At 41.8% G+C, this 17,662-nt stretch overlaps 1 protein-coding gene across 1 annotated transcript in view; it reads left to right on the top strand.

The window, feature by feature from the left end:
- Window positions 1–365: 365 nt before the first annotated feature.
- The window catches only part of AVL9 (AVL9 cell migration associated), a 42,335-nt gene continuing 25,038 nt past the window's right edge, over window positions 366–17,662 (top strand). Inside the window, exons 1-2 of the mRNA XM_054273934.1 lie at window positions 366–499; window positions 16,105–16,225. Of these exons, the coding sequence (XP_054129909.1) occupies window positions 434–499; window positions 16,105–16,225 (187 nt within the window). The 5' untranslated portion in view covers window positions 366–433. The remainder of the gene's footprint in view (window positions 500–16,104; window positions 16,226–17,662) is intronic.

Raw genomic sequence — 17,662 nt, forward strand, 5'->3', positions numbered from 1 at the left:
GAAGAGACTGGCCCCACATGGGTACAGCCTCCTTTCAGGGGCTCGTAGAGAGCGATGAGGAGCCCTCTGAGCCTCCTCCTCTTGGAGGTTTAGCCCCTTGAGGGAAGAAGCCTCACCTTGATTTTTTCCTCAGTCTTAACCTTCACCCACCAACCTGACTAAACTGTACTGAGACACCCCCCAGCCTTCTCTCTGGGCTGCCACTAATCCGTAGGACCGGCACTCGCCGATCGCAGAGACCTTTCCCACGCTGGCCAGCCCAGAGCTCCGGGAGGGCTGGGCGGAGGGCGGCGCTGAGGGCCGTGCCCGCCCTCCCGGGCCGGCGGTGCGGAAGCGCAGGCGGCCGGGGCTGCGTCCCCGCCGGACCCCGGGGGGCGGAGCGAGAGCCCGGGCACGGCGGCATCCTCCGGCGCGGCCATCGCCGGGCTGCTCCATGGAGAAGCGGGGCCCGGTGCTGCACATCGTGGTGGTGGGCTTCCACCACAAGAAGGGCTGCCAGGTGAGGGGGTGCGGGTGTCCCTCGCCTCTCCGCTCCGCTCCTGCTTCCTGCCGGCCCTCCCGCGGTCCCCTCCCCCGCGCCGAGCGGCGCCTGCCCGGCTGCGGGAGCCGCCGCCGGAGGGGCGCGTCCCGCGGGGCCGGGGGGCTTCGCTCTGCTCAGGGGGCGGTGAAGGACGGGCTGGGAGTGGCGAGGCCCCGCTTGGCCGCGGCCTCCCCCGGCCGGGGGATGCCTGGCTGGGCCGTGACTCGGCTCGCCCCGGGCAGTTCGTGGTCATGGAGCTGCCTCCATTCCCGCCCCGCCTCGGCGCTCCGCCGGCTGCGAGGCGGAGCTCCGGGAGTGAGGGGCACCGTGGTGCCGTGTCTGTTTCGAGTCGTGCGTGCTTGATGCGTTCAGGCAGAGAATCCTGAGGAAAAGATTCCAAATGGTGTTTTAATCTACCTTCCTCTATCCCTGCCGGCCCATCACTGAGTGCTCAGGTATATCTTGTACCAAACAGCCCCAGGGTAATAAGCCTGTCCTGGATTTAAGTTTTCTTTGCCTGTCTCTTCCCCGCTGTCATAAATGCTTGACTGCTTCATGTGGCCTGTAAGGTAGAAGGATTTTATGTCATGTATTTCATAGCTGGTTTATGTTGTGCTTGTTTTAATTTTTTTTAACCCTTGAAACAGGATGTGCAGTTACCCAGCTGGACTGCCCACACAGTTGCTGTGCTATAATAAGAGCAGATAGACATAATGTTGGATTTCCAGTGAGTCTTCTTCCGTAACGAGTTCTTGGCATTTATAAAAATTGCCAAGACATAATCAATGTGATGGCTATTGTTACACAAGGGTTGATCTGACATAAACACATTCCACACAAGGTAGCTGAGAATTAAATTATTGCTTCAACAAAAAAGCCAAGCACAATTCCTCAGAGGCTAAGGTGCAATAACTCAATTTCTGAACAATGTGCATGGTTTTCAAGTGCATCGTTTCTCCTCAGGGTGTCTGGGTGCTGTTCACATGTGGATGTTCACGGGATCAGTTCCTGTGAAGTAATTAGATCATCTGGGTTGTGAGGTTTGTGATATTTATCAGGCACTTTCTTGTCAAACACTGTTACAAGATGAGCCTTAGTTGGATATCTGTAGGAGGAAGAGCATATTTTTGCCCTCTCCTTGTTGTTGGCCTCTTGGAAAAGACCTAGGCTTTTGTTTCTTCTGTTCTTCTGGAGTGTGTATTAATTTTATTGCACATTAAGTGGTGTTGATGCAAGGAAATAAAAGGAAAAAAAAAACCAAAAACCCAAACAACCCCCAAACTATAAATTAGTAGCATTGATTTTTTTTTATTGCCAGTAAAATGTTTATAGAAGTACATTTGGAGGTGTTGTCAAAAATTAGGTTGGAATACCTCTGAACTGAAGTTTCCTTTATCTCAAGAAATGACCTGGAGCAGCTGGAGAGGAAGGCAGTTTGGGAAGGGGACAAGGTAGCTGAGTCACAGGGAGGAGAACTGCAGGAATAAAGTGACAGCAGTAGAACCACAACCAGGCTTGAATCTAATTTTAAATGTATCCTACTTCTGACTTGGCAGATTTTTTACTGAACTCTGGAGAACGTTTCATGAAAGAGCTGGAGGTGAGGAGTGGCACAGCTATAGCCTAATGAGTTTGACATCAGTAGTATGCAAGACTCCAGGGAATTTGTGAAGGAAAGAATTAATTAACAACATGAAACTAAGTAGACTGGGTCCTATGTGCATTTGCTAAAGATAGATCATGCTTGACTGACCTGCATCTTTTGTAAGAATAAGTGATTGAATTCCTTTCTCTGTGAAAGAAATGGAGTAGCTCTAATCTGCTGGGAACTTGATAACAGATCACACTTATTGTTAAGGCAGAGATACAAGAGAATTAGTGCAAGAGCTGGTACTTGGATAAAGAGTAGTATGAAGGAGAGGAAGCAGAAACAGATTTGAGTCAGAAGAGGAACTATTGGTTTGAAAGGTACTTGCAAGAAGTGTTTCTCAAGATTAAAAGTGGTGCTGGTATTGTTTACACCATAAAGTTGAACTGTGGTAAGCAAACTTGAGGAATCAGTATTTCAAAGGAAAACTGGAAAGTTGTGCAAGAGCTGGACAATAAGGAATACTGGATTGATAAAAATGGGGTGCCTTATGAAGTTGTGCAATGGGAATAAGTAATAACAGTATAAGCTTGGGAATTGACACAAAGAAATGCCTGGAAGAGAAATGAGACCACATGTGATCAAGGCTAAGTCACAGAAGTAGTGTGATTTGAGGGCAAGAATGACAATGTATGTAATCCTATTGTGTGATAATATGTTTATCAATGCTTGTAAATTCTGATCCACTTTTCAGAGAAAGGAATTTGAATTCTCTCTTCCAGAACTGGCTGAGATAGTCCCTGGGCAGTTTGTATTAAAGGAGAATGTAGAAGAGCTTCCCTAGCTGGGCTAACAAAGTAGATTTGGAGGCTGTATTCACCTCTCTAGGTACGGGAACATTCTTCCCTTTTCCTCTCCTGCCTCTTCACAACTGGTGAGCAGAGGCAGTTGTGGTAAGCTGAAATGGGGAACTGAGGTGACCAAAAAAGCAAGCCTTGTTTTGGTGGGTTGCTTTTGAGGTAGTTGTTTCACAGGTTCTGTTTGCCAGATGCACAGCTGCAGAGGACAGACACAAGGACAGTGGAGGACCAGTGAGGGTGAATCACATCTTTTGACATGCTGGCCACATTCCTTAGGATGCAGCTCAGGATGTGGTTGGCTCTCTGGGCTACAATGTGCAAAGTGCACGTTGTGCACATTGCTGGCTCATGTTGAGTTTTTGGTCAACCCTCACCCCCAAATCCTTCTCCACAGGGCTGCTCTCAATGACCTTTAAAGTATTGATAATGGCCTTTGAAGTGTTCATTGAAACACTGCCTTACATGTAGTTGCATTCCAAGAACTGTTGGAGAGTTAACATTGAGGAAGAGAAACCACAGGTTTAATCTAAATGAGTGTTGGCACAAGAACCAGTGGATAGGAACTGTCTGAGCATGTGCTGCAGACTGCATACTAAAACTGTGAAGTGCAGAAAAGCAAGGAGCACTACAGCAGTGTTCAAATGGACATCACTCAGAGTGAATTTGGAAAGCTTAAGATGGAAAGATCATGGAGCTAGGCTGCCTAACAGGAATCCACCTGGTTTGCCTGAGAAGGCTCCTTTCAGTTTCTGTTCCCACCTCTTTTCTCTGTAGTCTTACTAGGAAATGCATGTGGAGTTAGGATTTTCTATGGATTTCTTGATGCTAGGTTCTTTCATTTGCTGCCTTTGCTTCTGAAGCTTCATCACTTGAAATGTACAGCTCTTCCTTTTGGTTAACTTAAAATGTGTATCATGTAAAGGCTTTGATGTGCCGTTTGGAAATGTATAGGAATATCTATTTCTTTCACTGACTTGAAAAACAGTCCATATGCATTTGTTTTTGAAAGAGGAGAGTCAGAGAATCTCTGTGTGCCTTTGGACTGGGAATATCAGTGCCACAATTGTTCCTCATGCTCCTTTCAAGGGGTGACTGTTTAACTGGGGGTCATTTTTGCTGGAATGTAAGATACAAAGTGAAGTTTTTCCATGTGTACATTGTTAAGTCTGGAGATTCAGTTACCCAGGCAGTTGTTAAAAGCTTGGGAGTTGCCACTCACTGTTGAGAAGGCTTTCTGTTATCTGAAAAGGAAAGCACTAAAAGTTGTGAACACATTGGGAGGAGTTTTCTCTAGCAAGTATGGAGTAAACGTTTGGAGAACCTGCAGGCTTTTGTTTGCCTACACGAGCAGATTGCCATGCTGTTTCTTTGGAGTTACTGAGTTGAACTGTGAATCCAAGAAGATGTGCAAACAGTGCTGGTTGCTGTCTCTTTGCTAAGGATTAGAGGTAGTTATGGCGCTGTCCAGAGAATGGGAGGAGAAACTTGGCTGCAAACTGCTAGGTCCACCTAGTGTTTGACACACTTTCAACAGGCCCATTAAGGAAGGGAATAGCAATTGGCAGGAAGCAGGAGTGGTGACAGGCTTCTTGGCTTTGTAAGTGCTGGCTGACTTATGGGAACCTTCCTCAGTGAGTCATTAAATAGTAAATGTCCCACAGTGGGCAGAACTCATGGGCAGTATGCATTCAATCATGGTCTTTATGCATCTGAAATGAAATGACAAACATTAAAAATTCCTTTTTTGATTCCTCTTTGCTATGGATAAGAGGAATAGCCTCAGGAAAAAGTAACAGCAAAACCAGTGCTTCATAGTTGCTCAAACTCTTGCCCATAAATGTGAAACAGTTTTGGTGTAGTAGGAGTTCTGCACACTTCTCAGGCTCTGTAGGACTCAAGGCACAAAAGCATTGGGGCACAAAGTGACAGTCAGGTAAGTCTGCCACAGAAATGGTGTGATGTGTTTTGGGGTGTCTGTAGCTGCTCAGCTCATTACCTACTGCAGCAGGTTCTGTTCATCTGCTGCAGTGTAGAGTGGCAAGTGATTCAGGACTAATTGTACCTTTCTACTGGAGCAGCTGAAAACAAATTCCTCAGTAGTTTTGAGGAACTGTAGTAGTGAGTAACTAGTGATTTCAGAGCAAAAAAGGAGAAAGCTTTTTTTTGGAATCATGGAACACTTTCCCTCATTACAAGCGAGTGATAAAGCACCTGATTTGCCTTACAACGCTTTAATTTTTGAAAGCATTAACTAGTGTGGAAGGTCCTTACCTACCTTGTAGTAAAAGTCTTTAGCAAAAATGCAACCTGAACAGACCTTAACTAGAAAGTACATGGAAAGACCTTTGATTTATAGTCATGGTAGAAGACTGAAAGTCCTGAGGTGCAGTTCCCCAGTTGTGATCACGTGTGCTGTGACCGCCACTTGAGCTCTGTCTCCAAGCTTTATTTACATGGAGAAGCAGAGATAATAGTCTCTGAGGGTGTAGAAGGGCTTAAAATATCACGAGTACTCTAGAAATAATTCATTTTGAAGGCAGAGTTAAAATGACATTTGAGGTATTTGTAAAGGAGAGGATGGAAGCATTTCAGCAAAGCTGGATAAACCTGTGGGTGGGAGAGCTAGGCACAAATCCCTGTGAACCCCCTGGCTGGTTGCTGAGGAAGTGCACGGTCCTTTTGCTGCTGCAGTGCCTGACCTGCCACAACAATCCCTACCTTCTCCTGATGCTGCAAGGCTTCTAAGCTAATCACACCTGAGTGAACTCGGGCACTGTGTCACTAGCAGTGAGGCCACACAGAATCTCACTTTATTTGGGGCAAGGCCCAGCTTTTCTGCACTTGCTCAGCTGAGCAGTTGAACACATCACTGCTGACCTTGTGCAGCAGGTGACCATGGTCTCACGTACTCTCTTAAGAGCTTAAAATTATTCCACTTTACTCTTGGCTCTCTTTAATATATGCACTTTTTACTGTGTTGTGGGAAAAAAATTGGATTGTGAGTGGTAGGAAAATGAGGAAGTGCCATGTGTGTCCTGGAATGCTCGCGCTGCCGGTCGGTTTTGTTTGCCTGAGATCTTTGATCTGTGAAATAACGGCAGTGTATCCTGACCCACTTCTCTGTACTTCTGTGGAGAATGACATTTCAAACTCCCACAGACATGGCAAGGGATTACTGTAAATACCAAAAGGCAAATTTCCATGGAATCCTAAGGTTTGCTGTAAGGATCTTCAAGGTACTGAACTTCATAGCATAAATGTGATGCCCGCTTTCTCCAAAGAGTGTCTGAGTCTTGTCTGTGTGAGATTGTTTTTGTGTGGACTGTGCTTGAAGAGCAGTCCCCCTCTCTTGCCTGACCAGAGGTTTTCTTCTTGGCATGCAAAGGAAACCTAAGATCAGGAATGAAACAGCTGATACCCAGTTTAAGAGAAGAGCCTGAATATAATACTTGAGAGGGGAAAATGTCCTTTAATTCTTCCTGAATTGTGTATGTGATCTTCATCATTTGAGCGCTTCAAATACTTGAGCTCTGCAAGGTGATGCTTGTTGTGATCTGCAGAAATTGGCACCTGACCTGGCCTGAGCAATCTGTGCACATGGCCTTTTTCCCAGGTGCCTGGGAAGGAGGTGTCTTTAAGCAGAAATGTTGGCAATTTAGGCTTGACTTTGGAGGATTAGGAGATGTCTAAATAATGAGCAAGGTCAGTCTGCACTTCTTATCAACTCTTGTGAACCTGCCTACGTTTCCAGGTCTGCTGCACTCTTGATTGTAGCACGTTTTTCTAAGAGGGAAATACTGAAGTTGTTCTCTTCCATAGATTCCATGGGTGGGAAGTTTCAGGGGAAAACTTTCCAGCCTGTCTTAGTCCCTGTTTTGTTTGCTGCCTTTCTTCTAAGACTCTGCTTTACTGGAGAATTATTTTTTTCCTTTCTTGATCTTTGTCACTCCAGTAGTTGCTGTGATTCTCTTAGATGTGCTTGATGCTCTTAAACATGCAAGTGAAGTGTATGCTTTGTTGTGTTTAAATTCCCAGTGTCTTTGTTTCAGGGGAGCACAGCATGCAGGTATTATGCAATAGGTAATCTTGTCTAGTGATTAAACAAGATCTTGTTAATGGAACAACAGAAACAAAAATAAGTTGAAAAAGAACTAAGCTGGAATCAAGCTGAAGTGCTTTGTTCCTATTTCTATTGATGATAACCTATAAACATTAGTACAATTCCTTTGATTTTGTTCCGTGCTTTAATAATATTAAAACACTTTAAAGGACCATTATGAGCATGAAATCTTCTAATAAAGTTAATCATAGCATACATCAAGTATCAAAGATTAGTCTTTTGTCTAAAATATGTGGATTTTATGCTCAACAGTTTGTAACTTTTAAAGAGGCTTTTAGCTTTTATTTGTAAGGCTACTCTAATTGGCATGGGGTGCTAATAATTTTAAATACACAATGAATTGCTGGTACTCATGTACTTCTGTAAACAATGCTGCAGATTCTGATCTCTTGTGTAGAGTTAATGATGAGTTCTATTTTTTGCATAACTGTTGAATCTGCTTATGTAATACTTGGTGTTCAGTGTTCAAGAAAAACTTTGTGGTATGGTTGATTAGTTTGTTTCTTTATTTTGTTTCTTTGTCTAGTTTTTCAAAGAACATTTTACTTTGATAATCCTGCAGTCGCTTCTGTGAAGTGCTGCCCGGGAAGTGAAGTATTCCATACTGAAGGAAGGATTCCATACTGGATATTTTTTCCATAGTTGCCCTGATATGCAAGTTGAGAGAAGGTTCCTGAATACCCATTTGCAGTTATGTAATGCTTCCCATAGTCACCATACTTAACTTTCACCTTATGATTTGTCTGTTCTTTGTATGTGTCATAACATCTGACTAGCTATTTAAATATCCTGTGCCAGGAATCTCAGCCTTTCTCTTGAATAAGTGAATGAATGACAAGTCAATAAAGCATGTATTTCTGTACTTCTGCTGCACCTTTCATTTCCCTGTTCAGAATGTTTTCAAACAGTGGCTTGCCACCTCTTAGCACTAGAGGTGGCAATGTAATTTACATACATGTAGAACAGAGGGAGGTTCAAAGCTGTAAAATCACTGAACAGAGGTCACTCCAGCAGGAGTAAATTGGAACTTGCAGGTCTCCACTTTGTGTTCCCTGTCCTAATATCACCTGAATTCATGATCTGTGCCTAATTTTGGTAATCCATCTTATAGCTTGTATGAGGTGCTGAATTAATACCCCTAGGCAGCATGCCATCTCTGAAAGCAAAGAAAGTTGTGGGTACAAGATGTGAAAGCAAGTTCCTTGCTGCCCCAGCATGCTGGGGGGCAGGACATGGGGCTGGCTGCCTGCTTCCTTGGGGTCACTGACAGCAGAGTGGTGTGTTCTGTGCTTCATTGTGTAACTGTGTTTGTGCACCTTCTCAGCCTCATGCGTGGCAGTGAACCAGATTTGCTGCCTCTCAGGAGTGATTCTGATGTAAAACTTGTGAGCAAGGGGCAAATTCACTAAGAGCAGTTCTGGGCCCCTCAGATGTCCTGTGGCAAAGAGCCTGAATGCTTGTTGGCTCCTAAGGCCAAGTGATGGCTCGCTTGGACTGCATTGGTTCAGCAGTAGGTGCTGGGTGAGTGACACTCAGGGGCTGTTTCTAATCCCATGAGTCCAAGTGCTTAGAAGTGTGCTGGCTGTCCTGGCCCTCACATTTTCCCGGGGGAAGGTGGATTCTGTGTAGCACTTGTCAACTTGTTGCCACCTGCCACCTCCTTGCTATTTGGAGCCACGGCCGAGCTGAGGAAAGGCTGCATCCCTGAGTCTCGTGTGAGCTGTGAGTGCTGTCCCTGGAGAGGGGAAATGTCACAGTCCTTGTGGCTGGGTGTGCTCATCAAGAGCCAGTGGGCACCAAGATGGGCATTAAGAACGGATCTGTGGGTGAGCAATTGGCTGCTGCTGACTCCAGTCTGCCCTGGCTGCTGGGTTGGACAGACATCTTTGTTAGGGGTAGAGATTGGGGTGCCCTCGCTTGTTTAATCAGGGGAGATGCTCTCTCTTGCCAGAATTCATCTTGTATGAGTTCTTGCTTTCTGTAATGTATAAACCTTGTCTTCATGGCACAGAATTCCCTAGCAAGTCCCCTTGGCTGGAATGGTTGCAGTAGTATTAAGTTCTTTTTCTGGGCAGTGTGTGTCTCTTTGAAGAGACTAATAAGAGCCAAACTTCTGAAGCACAGTATTGATATAGGGCTTGAACTCTATGACTATAGAAATACAGTGTTAAATAATTGGAAAGAGTGTTTAGAATGCATGCTAGCATGGCAATGAAAACAAAGGTTTTGGTGTTTCAGGTTTTTTTATCTTTTAAGGGCCTCAGTAAGAGTCAGAGCTTTGCTAACCTAGTCAGAGGTTTTGAAGCAAACTTGAGTGGTGATATTGTGCCTACAGATGGTGCCTTAGAACTTGTGTAAGCGGCCACTCTATGGCTTTAGCAGTATGGAAATGTGAGCAAGTACCAGTTTCAGGAGCTGAAAGGATAGAAACAACTATGCCCTGCCTTCTGGTAATACAGGGATTTCTTTTGCTGTTGCTATTTGTGTATATAGTGTATTTAAAAATATATTTATGTAAGTATATATTATATGTATACTTCATATATATTTTTGCATGCATATATACATGTATTATACATAGTAGTTACAAATATTCACATTTATATAAATCTATAACATATATTTAAAACTCTGATGCTAGAGGTCATTATATTACTGCACAGGCATTATTGTCATGTGAATGGACTCTTCAGCTTGCAGATCCTGATCTGTAGGTTCTGCTGTGCAAAAATGGGGGAAGTGTGTAATTTAAATTCAATTGTTATATAAGTATTAAATAGTTCTTAGTGCTGAAAGACAAACAGTGCTCTTAGATTTTCATTTGGCTGTGTGCTGCAGTTGTTATGGTGATTCAGATAAGGTCATTGCTGTGCTGTTCTTCTCTGGGTCTGGCTATGCTAGGACTAATAAATTATGAAAACTGATTTTAGAAATCCCTACTTTGAGTGAAGAACAAATACTGACTTATTTATAAAGAAGTATCAAGTTTTGGGTGTAATTTTTATCTATCGGGTTTTTTTGATTACTGCTGTGTAGTTATACTCTATTTAGCATACTTCTGCCTTTCTTTTTTGGAGAGGAGGGGCTGGTATCCTTGAAATTAAATGTGTTGTAAGGATTTTTGAAAGGAAAAGATTCTCTAAATAGAAATGTAATTAGTGTAATTTGCTGATCTCCTTTTCTTCATTTCAAGCAATTATCCAACCTGTTTGTTGCAGTTGAAGCAATGGGAGAAATCAAAGCAATTGTTTAGAGGATGGAATGGGTTTGCTTCCTGTAAATTAGATTCTATAACTTACTGAAAGCATCCTGAGTCTTTAAATAACACTGTCATTCTAAAGATTTCAGATTTTTTTGAGAGTAAATAATCTCTCCATTGTATCAATGCAAAAATTTACTTGGGTCCAGATGTTTTTTCATAACTTATCTGAAGATAAATCTACCAAAATATCTGTTATACTAAAATGGAGACCTTATATTGTGACTATAATTCAAATGTGATAGTAGATGAAGTGGGCAGGGTGGGAAGGTTATTCTGACTTGCTAGAACATTTTAAATTATCACTGTTTGGTGCTCACTGATGATTCTACTTTGATTAACAATTAATCACTTTTCACAGATAAGGAGAACAACCTTACCTGAGTGTAAAATTAATGCCAACTGCCTATCAAATGTTTGAGTGCAATAGTTTAGCTGGACATGCCCATATATTTGGAAATTCCTTTTTTATCAGTTCCTTTTTAAACCTCTCTTCTGATTGTGTGCTTGCAATTTAGTAGAAGACGCTATCAATGCATTTTTCTTAAAGAACTATCATGTTAATTCCTAGATGTAGAAACTTAAATGTATTTTTCCTCTCTTACTCTCATGTTTTCTTACTGTGACTTAATGAATGTGTAGTAAATTTATTCTGGCTAGGAAGTGCCTTTAAAGGCAAAGAACAAAACCAGATTGCCTCGATTTTTTTTTTCTCCCCACTAGAATTGTGTGTTCATTGGTGCTTTGCATCCAAACTGTTAAGTTCAATACAAACTGCATTTTAAAGGTTAGTTAATGCAGCAGAATTCCAGAAAAATAAAAGATGTTAGTTCCATAAATTCAGTTGTACTTCTGTTTAAGGAGTTCTTATAAACTAGATTTTATTTTAATAATCAATCTTGATGATTCACAAGAGTTGAAGTATTCTGTGTAGTGAGGAGCAGAGTTATTTATTTCTCCCCTAAACCTCAAGACAATATTCTGTGTTGTTTTTACTTCTGAAATCCATCAGGACCCATCTGCTTAGAGAACATGACAGTTTGCACAGGCAAAAAGCATTGCCATCAAAACCCCTTGACAGGCGTGACCAATATTTCCAGCTGGAACGGAGATCCCTGACACTTGGAAGAGTAAGAAATGCATGGAGATACTAGTTCATGTTTTATGTAGTTTATTTTGAAGTCTCTCAGGAGTTCAGCTTTGAATTGAATTTCATCTTGTTGAGGAGTCTTCTTTAATTCAATTAAGGTGACAAAAACCTGTAAAATTTTCTCTGGCAGTCAGCTCTAAAAACTTATGTGTGTATTTTTGTTCCTCTTCACTACTGGGCTTTATGAAAACATTTTATTTCTCATATTTTCAGGCATTTTTGTAGTGATACATATATTAATGACATACAGGGACATTTAAGTGCATGTTTATGCATGCACATGCATATGTGGATGGATTTACATAACAGGCCGTTATATTTAAATAAAAAATGAGCTCCTCTTTCTTCATTCTGTGAAGAGGGTGAAAAAAAGGTATGAGACAGGTATCTTCAGTAGTCCCATCTCTTCCCCATGTCATGGTTTGTCTTGGGTTTAAGGTGGAAAATGATAAGAAAATAACTTTTTAAGTTGCCTTCCCTAGGAACACTGCTCTGTAATTTGCACACACAAGCTGGGAAGGGTTTTGCTGAGACTCCAGTTGTTTGAAAACTCAGAAACAATAGAACCGAAATTCTGTTTACCCCATTATTACCATCTCTATACATGTGCACTGCTCGCTTTCATAATTTTCAAGAACTGTGAGGTTTTAGCCATATTTTTTAAGGCTGCTCAATATTCTTATAACACTTTGGTTTTGAAATAATGATTTCTTTCTGTGCAAAGGATTCCTAACTGCAATTGATGCAAGTCTGCAAATTGAGCTGGAGAATCAAGCAGAACTTCTAGAGGATGGGAAACAGTTAGGGTGAGTTTCATTTGCATTAAGTCAGTCATCTGCAAATTAGACTTAGAGCTAGCTCTCTTCAGAGATGGTCAAAAGAAACAGATCAGATGAATCACCCTCTGCAGGTGTCTGTTTTCTCTGGCTTTGCAGAATGCTTAGGAAAACTGCCTCAGAGATCTTGCTTTTTGACATGCACTTAGCTGACATGACTCCTACCTGCAGTGACTGCTTATTTAATATCAAAAAGTCAAACTTTCTCATCACTGGGAACTGTCAAGTTGCAGGAGGGATGGAAAGAAGTCCTCCAGGGCATTGCCTGCTCTTCTTGCTGTTGGATTGTCCTTTTCCTGTTTATTTGTTACTTCCATGCTTTTGGTACTTTGGCCAACAGCAATTCTATTAAACTGCATGAATGTGATTCCTCCCTAGAAACCAGGATATGTCCTATATGCATCCTCTTGGGGAGGAGGAGAAAAAATAGTATGCCATAATGTAAATCAGGACTATCATAAAGTGTATCTGTAAAATAGATTATTTAAAGCCACTTAAGCAGTTTTAGTTTTGATTTGCCTCAGATTTGTGATCTTCTCTCTTATACACACACATGCATACAGAGGTTTTTGAAAGAAGGCAACTAATAGAAAACAAGATTGTAATCAGTGTCATTAATGCCTGTACAGTTTATTGAATTTGGAACTGACAGAACCTGCAGAAATCCCTGTTGCTGGGATTATCTGATAGCAACAGAGGTGTTGATAGCATATTGTGAGCTAGAACAAAGTAGTTCTTCGTCAAATTTCACACTGTAAAAAGAACACAGGAGCCAGATTTCTCAGCTTTGTTCTGGCCTTTGGAAAGGAGTGTTCCTTTCTGAATTACATGTTTTTCATGGAGCTTGACTCATCTTACCCATCTTTCCTGTAAATTTGTCTCCTAATTCATTATTTGGCTGCAGTGCAAAATACAGTGGTAATTCTGAAGGTGGTTGGAAGCAATGATGTCTTAAATCCTTACTTAAAGTATTTCTCTGTCAGGAACAATGCATTGAAGTTTTTGATGGAATCTGAGGAACTCAGGGTCTCTTCTGTATTTGTTAGAAAGAAACTCCTCCAGAGGTGAATTTGAATCCCTCTCTGTTGGCCATGCAGTGAAATAAAATACCCAAGTCAGGACCTAAGTGTAGATGCTCCTTGACTATCTGTGTTTTAAACTTAGTAACTGTGCTATATTTATTGCTAAAGTTACTCCTGCAAGATTCTAATAATAAATTTGTAAACGGTGTTTTCAGCCAGCCTGTTTGAATCTGAATCTGTTTGAATCAGCAAAAGGTATGATACTGCAGGCATTTATGTGAAGTTTCTACCATTTAAATTTTCTTATCTACCATTTTAGTTTTCTTATTTGTGACTTGAAAAGGATAGCAGGGAATTCTCAGGATGTACGTGTGTACTAAATTCTCTGCTCCTTTTGTGGATGCTAATTCTGCTGTTAGTCTCTCATTTAGAAGTCAGATGGTTTTTTTTTTTTAGGGGCATATTTTGTTTAAAAGACTCTATGGATTCCTCATAGTTACAGGGTGTTACAGGGGTGGCTTCTCTGAGAGGCTGCCAGAAGCTTCCTCCATGTCTGACAGAGCCAGGGAGAGACTCAGGGCTGGTCAGTGCCTGTCAGGGGTGGTGGTAGCTCCTCTGGGTTCCTGTATTTGAGAAGGAAGGTTATTGCAGAGCAGCAACTTGCAGCCAGAGAAGAGAGGAGTGAGAGTATGTGAGAGAAACAGCACTGCAGACACCAAGGCCAGTGAAGCAGGAAGGGCTGGAGATGCTCCGGGCCCGGGAGCAGAGATTCCCCTGTGGGCTGTCGTGAAGGCCACAGTAAGGCAAGGCTGACCCCCTGCAGCCCAGGGAGGTCCATGGAGGAGCAGAGATCCATTTGTAGACACCCCCATGGCAGACCAGGCAGAAGCCTGAGGGGGGCTGTGGCCCCGTGGGAACCCTGTGCTGGAACAGGCTCCCGGCTGGACTTGTCACCCCACAGGAGACCTGCTCTGGGATCTGTTCCTGAGGGACTGCACTCTGGAAGGGACCCACCCTGGTGAGCAGTTCATGAAGAACTGCAGCCTGTGGCAAGAACTCACTTGGGAGAAGTTCATGGAGCAGTCTGCTGGGGAGGGCCCCCATGCTGGAGCAGGGGAAGGATTGCTCCCTCTGAGGAGGAGGCAGCAGCAGAGACAGCGTGTGATGAGCTGACCAGGAACCATTCCCATCCCCCTGCACTGCTGGGGGAGGAGGTAGAGAATCAGGAATAAAGTTAAGTCCAGGAAGGGATTAACCCACCCCAGGGTGGGGAGAAAGTATTTTCAAGATTTGGTTTTACTTCTTATTATCTTACTTTGTTTTATTGATATAAAGTTAATTTCCCGAAGCCAAGTCTCTTTTGCCCATGACAGTGACTGGTCAGTGATCCTTCCCTGCCCTTAGCTCAACCCATGAGCCTTTCATTACATTTTCTGTCCCTTACCCAAGTGAGGAGGAAGGTGACAGAGCAGCCTTGGTTGGCTCCTGGTGTCCAGCCAGGGTCAACCCACCATAACATGGAATAAGAAAACTTGAAATTGATACAAGTAGCAAGGCTGATTTCTCCTGGTGTTTTCTTGTCCTTTGTACCTTTTTGTCAAGTTGGCAACAGTTGCAGACAGTGACATCGTGTGTTAAGGTGAAGAATTTCACTTTTCCTTGGTACTCTCACCTTTCACAGGTTTTTTCTTTTGATGTTATTATTGGTATTATTACTATTTTATTACTACTATTCATTATTACTATTTTATTATAGTAATATTTTATTATTACTATTTTATTATCCATCAAATATTATTTATATGCTTGCTTTGTTGTGCTTTTTCTTTTCCATGTGTACATACATTTTGCAGCTCACTAGTTATGCTCACTAACTAAATATCCTTGGAGAGAAATTGCAGTATCAATAAACAGTTTCTTTTACTGAGAAATCTGTGCTTAGACTTTGTTCACTGAATTAAGAAATGCTGTCTGAAAGAGAGTTGGTGGAAGTGACTGGAAAACCAGAGAGGTCTCCACAGGAAAAGAAGATTGCACTGTAAAGATGCTGATTGTGGGGGTCTGTGGTGGATGTGTAGTGTAGTGCAAGAAATGGAAAGGTTGTCCCTATTTCTAGGAAAAAGAGGACAATGGCAATTAAATGAAAGGCAAAATTGAAATGGAGGATTTCTTAGTGAAAGAGAAAGGAGATACTTTTGGGCATTGTGTAGAAAATGTTGCAGTCAGGGACATAAAAATATAGGAACCAGTGTTTTGCTGTAAGTACAATTTCTGAGACAATTCAATGTCTTGCAGGGTAAAAGAGAGGCCTGCATGTGTCAGCATTACCCAGTCATGAGCACCTGAAGGGCTGGGAAGTCAAATCTGCTTTCAGGATATGTGTGCCCCAGCAATGACCCCTGCTGTTGTTGCAGGTGTGGCAATGTGCTGCTGGCTCTGTGCACACAGGGAAGAAGATATTCAGCTCCTGGGTGCTCTTCCCTGCTTGAAGATCTCTTTTCATTTCTCTTGAGGGAAAGGAATTAGACTCTAAAAGCCAAATCTGCCCAAGGCCTGTTAGTTAAACCACACAAGTCAGTCTGTGGGTGCATTGAAGGAAGAGACAAGCAATGCTAGTTGGAAGAAAATAATTTATTTCTCATAATATTTGTAGGAAAAAAGTGCTAGGCTGAATCATAGAGGCTTGCTTGTATGGTAACTGTAATGTATTCTCTCTTTCTCTCACCTTTGTTTGCATTTGTTTGTTTAGGTTGAATTTTCCTATCCTCCCCTAAAACCTGGAGAAGGACATGACAGCCACAGTTTACCAGAGGAATGGAAGTACTTGCCATTTCTTGCCTTACCGGATGGTGCCCACAACTATCAGGAAGGTGAGAAATGAGAGAGAAAAGCTGTGTGTACTTCTGCTGCAGCCCAAAGAAAAAACCTGATATCTGAACAGCTGACCTGTGATTCTTTTTACTATTATACTTGCTGCACTTTTTGTTGAAGTTGCAAAATACATTGGCAGTGATATATTCCTTTAGGTGAAAGTAAAGGTGTACCTCCTACCTCCAGAATTCAGATGTTAGTAAAAACTTCAGGGTTACATATCAATTTTGCATAGTTCTAGCACAAAGCAAGACTGCTGGCTGTCTCAGAAGTTCTTGAAGGGTGAATAAACTCTCCTCCACTAATTCAGAGATGCTTAAAAATGAGCTACAAGTTGTGGAAAACCATGTCAGTATAATGGTGTGAGCTTTAAAAGGGTTTTTGTTGGCAGAATAAAGAGAAATATCCATTTGGCATATAGTCACCACTAAGTTTGTGGCACTTTTAATTTTTTTAGTATTGCATTTATTCCTTTATTAGCAATTCTGTTTACCCCTGACATTTTTATTTGTGTCCAGTTGTTTCATTTTTTTTTTCTGCACAGCAGACAAGGAAGTCACTTTAAACAGCAAAATCACAGAAACACTTTAATGCTACTTTTAATTTGTTTAGTTTTTTATCATGATATACTTAGTTTCCTTATTGTCCAGCTTTTGGAGATCTCATTTGGAAACAAAAGAAGTTTATCAAAATAGTCCCTTTCCTAGCAGCAGTAAGAGTGTCTCTGACTGCTCTGGGCCACTATTTTTGCTGAATTTCTGCATTGTTAAATACATTACAAGAAGTAGACAACATTCAAAGGTAGGAAAATCAAATGCAGCTGCATTTACCTGCTCTTTCTTGGCTCAGTACCATTCCAGGTAACACTCAACTTTGAGCATTTTTATTGCTGTGCTAGAAGAATATAAATGTTTATTATTTTGTAAGGACAAAAAAGAGTTTGCAACAAAGGGGAAATATATATCCTTGTGTTTTGTAGGCAAGAATACACATGAACTTGAACCAGGCAAATAGATTTTCTCATCATAATTGTATTTCATTTACTGTAACTTTATTAGATATTGGTTTTGAGTTTTAAACTAATGCCTATGGGTAGTTACATTTGTGCAAAGGGGCTGATTTGGTACAGGAAATCGTCATAGAGATTTTCTAAAACCCTAGGGTGATCTCCAGAATATAAACTTGATCAAAGTAGTAAGCTTTGTTATTAGAAGTCTCCCTCTCTGTTGGTCATAATGCATGTGGGATTGTCTCTCCTGTTAATGTTCTTACTATGAAGCTAACAAAAAATTAATAGTTGGTTTCAAAAAAGATTTCACTCATGTTTTGAAAGGAGAGGACAACTGTCTTTGCTTAGGCTTTAACAACTTTTTTGCAGTAGCAGCAGGTGTGTGTGTATGTATGTGTGTGTGTATATCTCAAGCCATAAAAGTCTT

Source organism: Melozone crissalis, unplaced genomic scaffold (assembly GCF_028551555.1).
Source record: "Melozone crissalis strain CALT ecotype California unplaced genomic scaffold, PUWL_Pcris_2 ptg000016l_1, whole genome shotgun sequence".
In the NCBI taxonomy this organism is placed as follows: domain Eukaryota; kingdom Metazoa; phylum Chordata; class Aves; order Passeriformes; family Passerellidae; genus Melozone; species Melozone crissalis.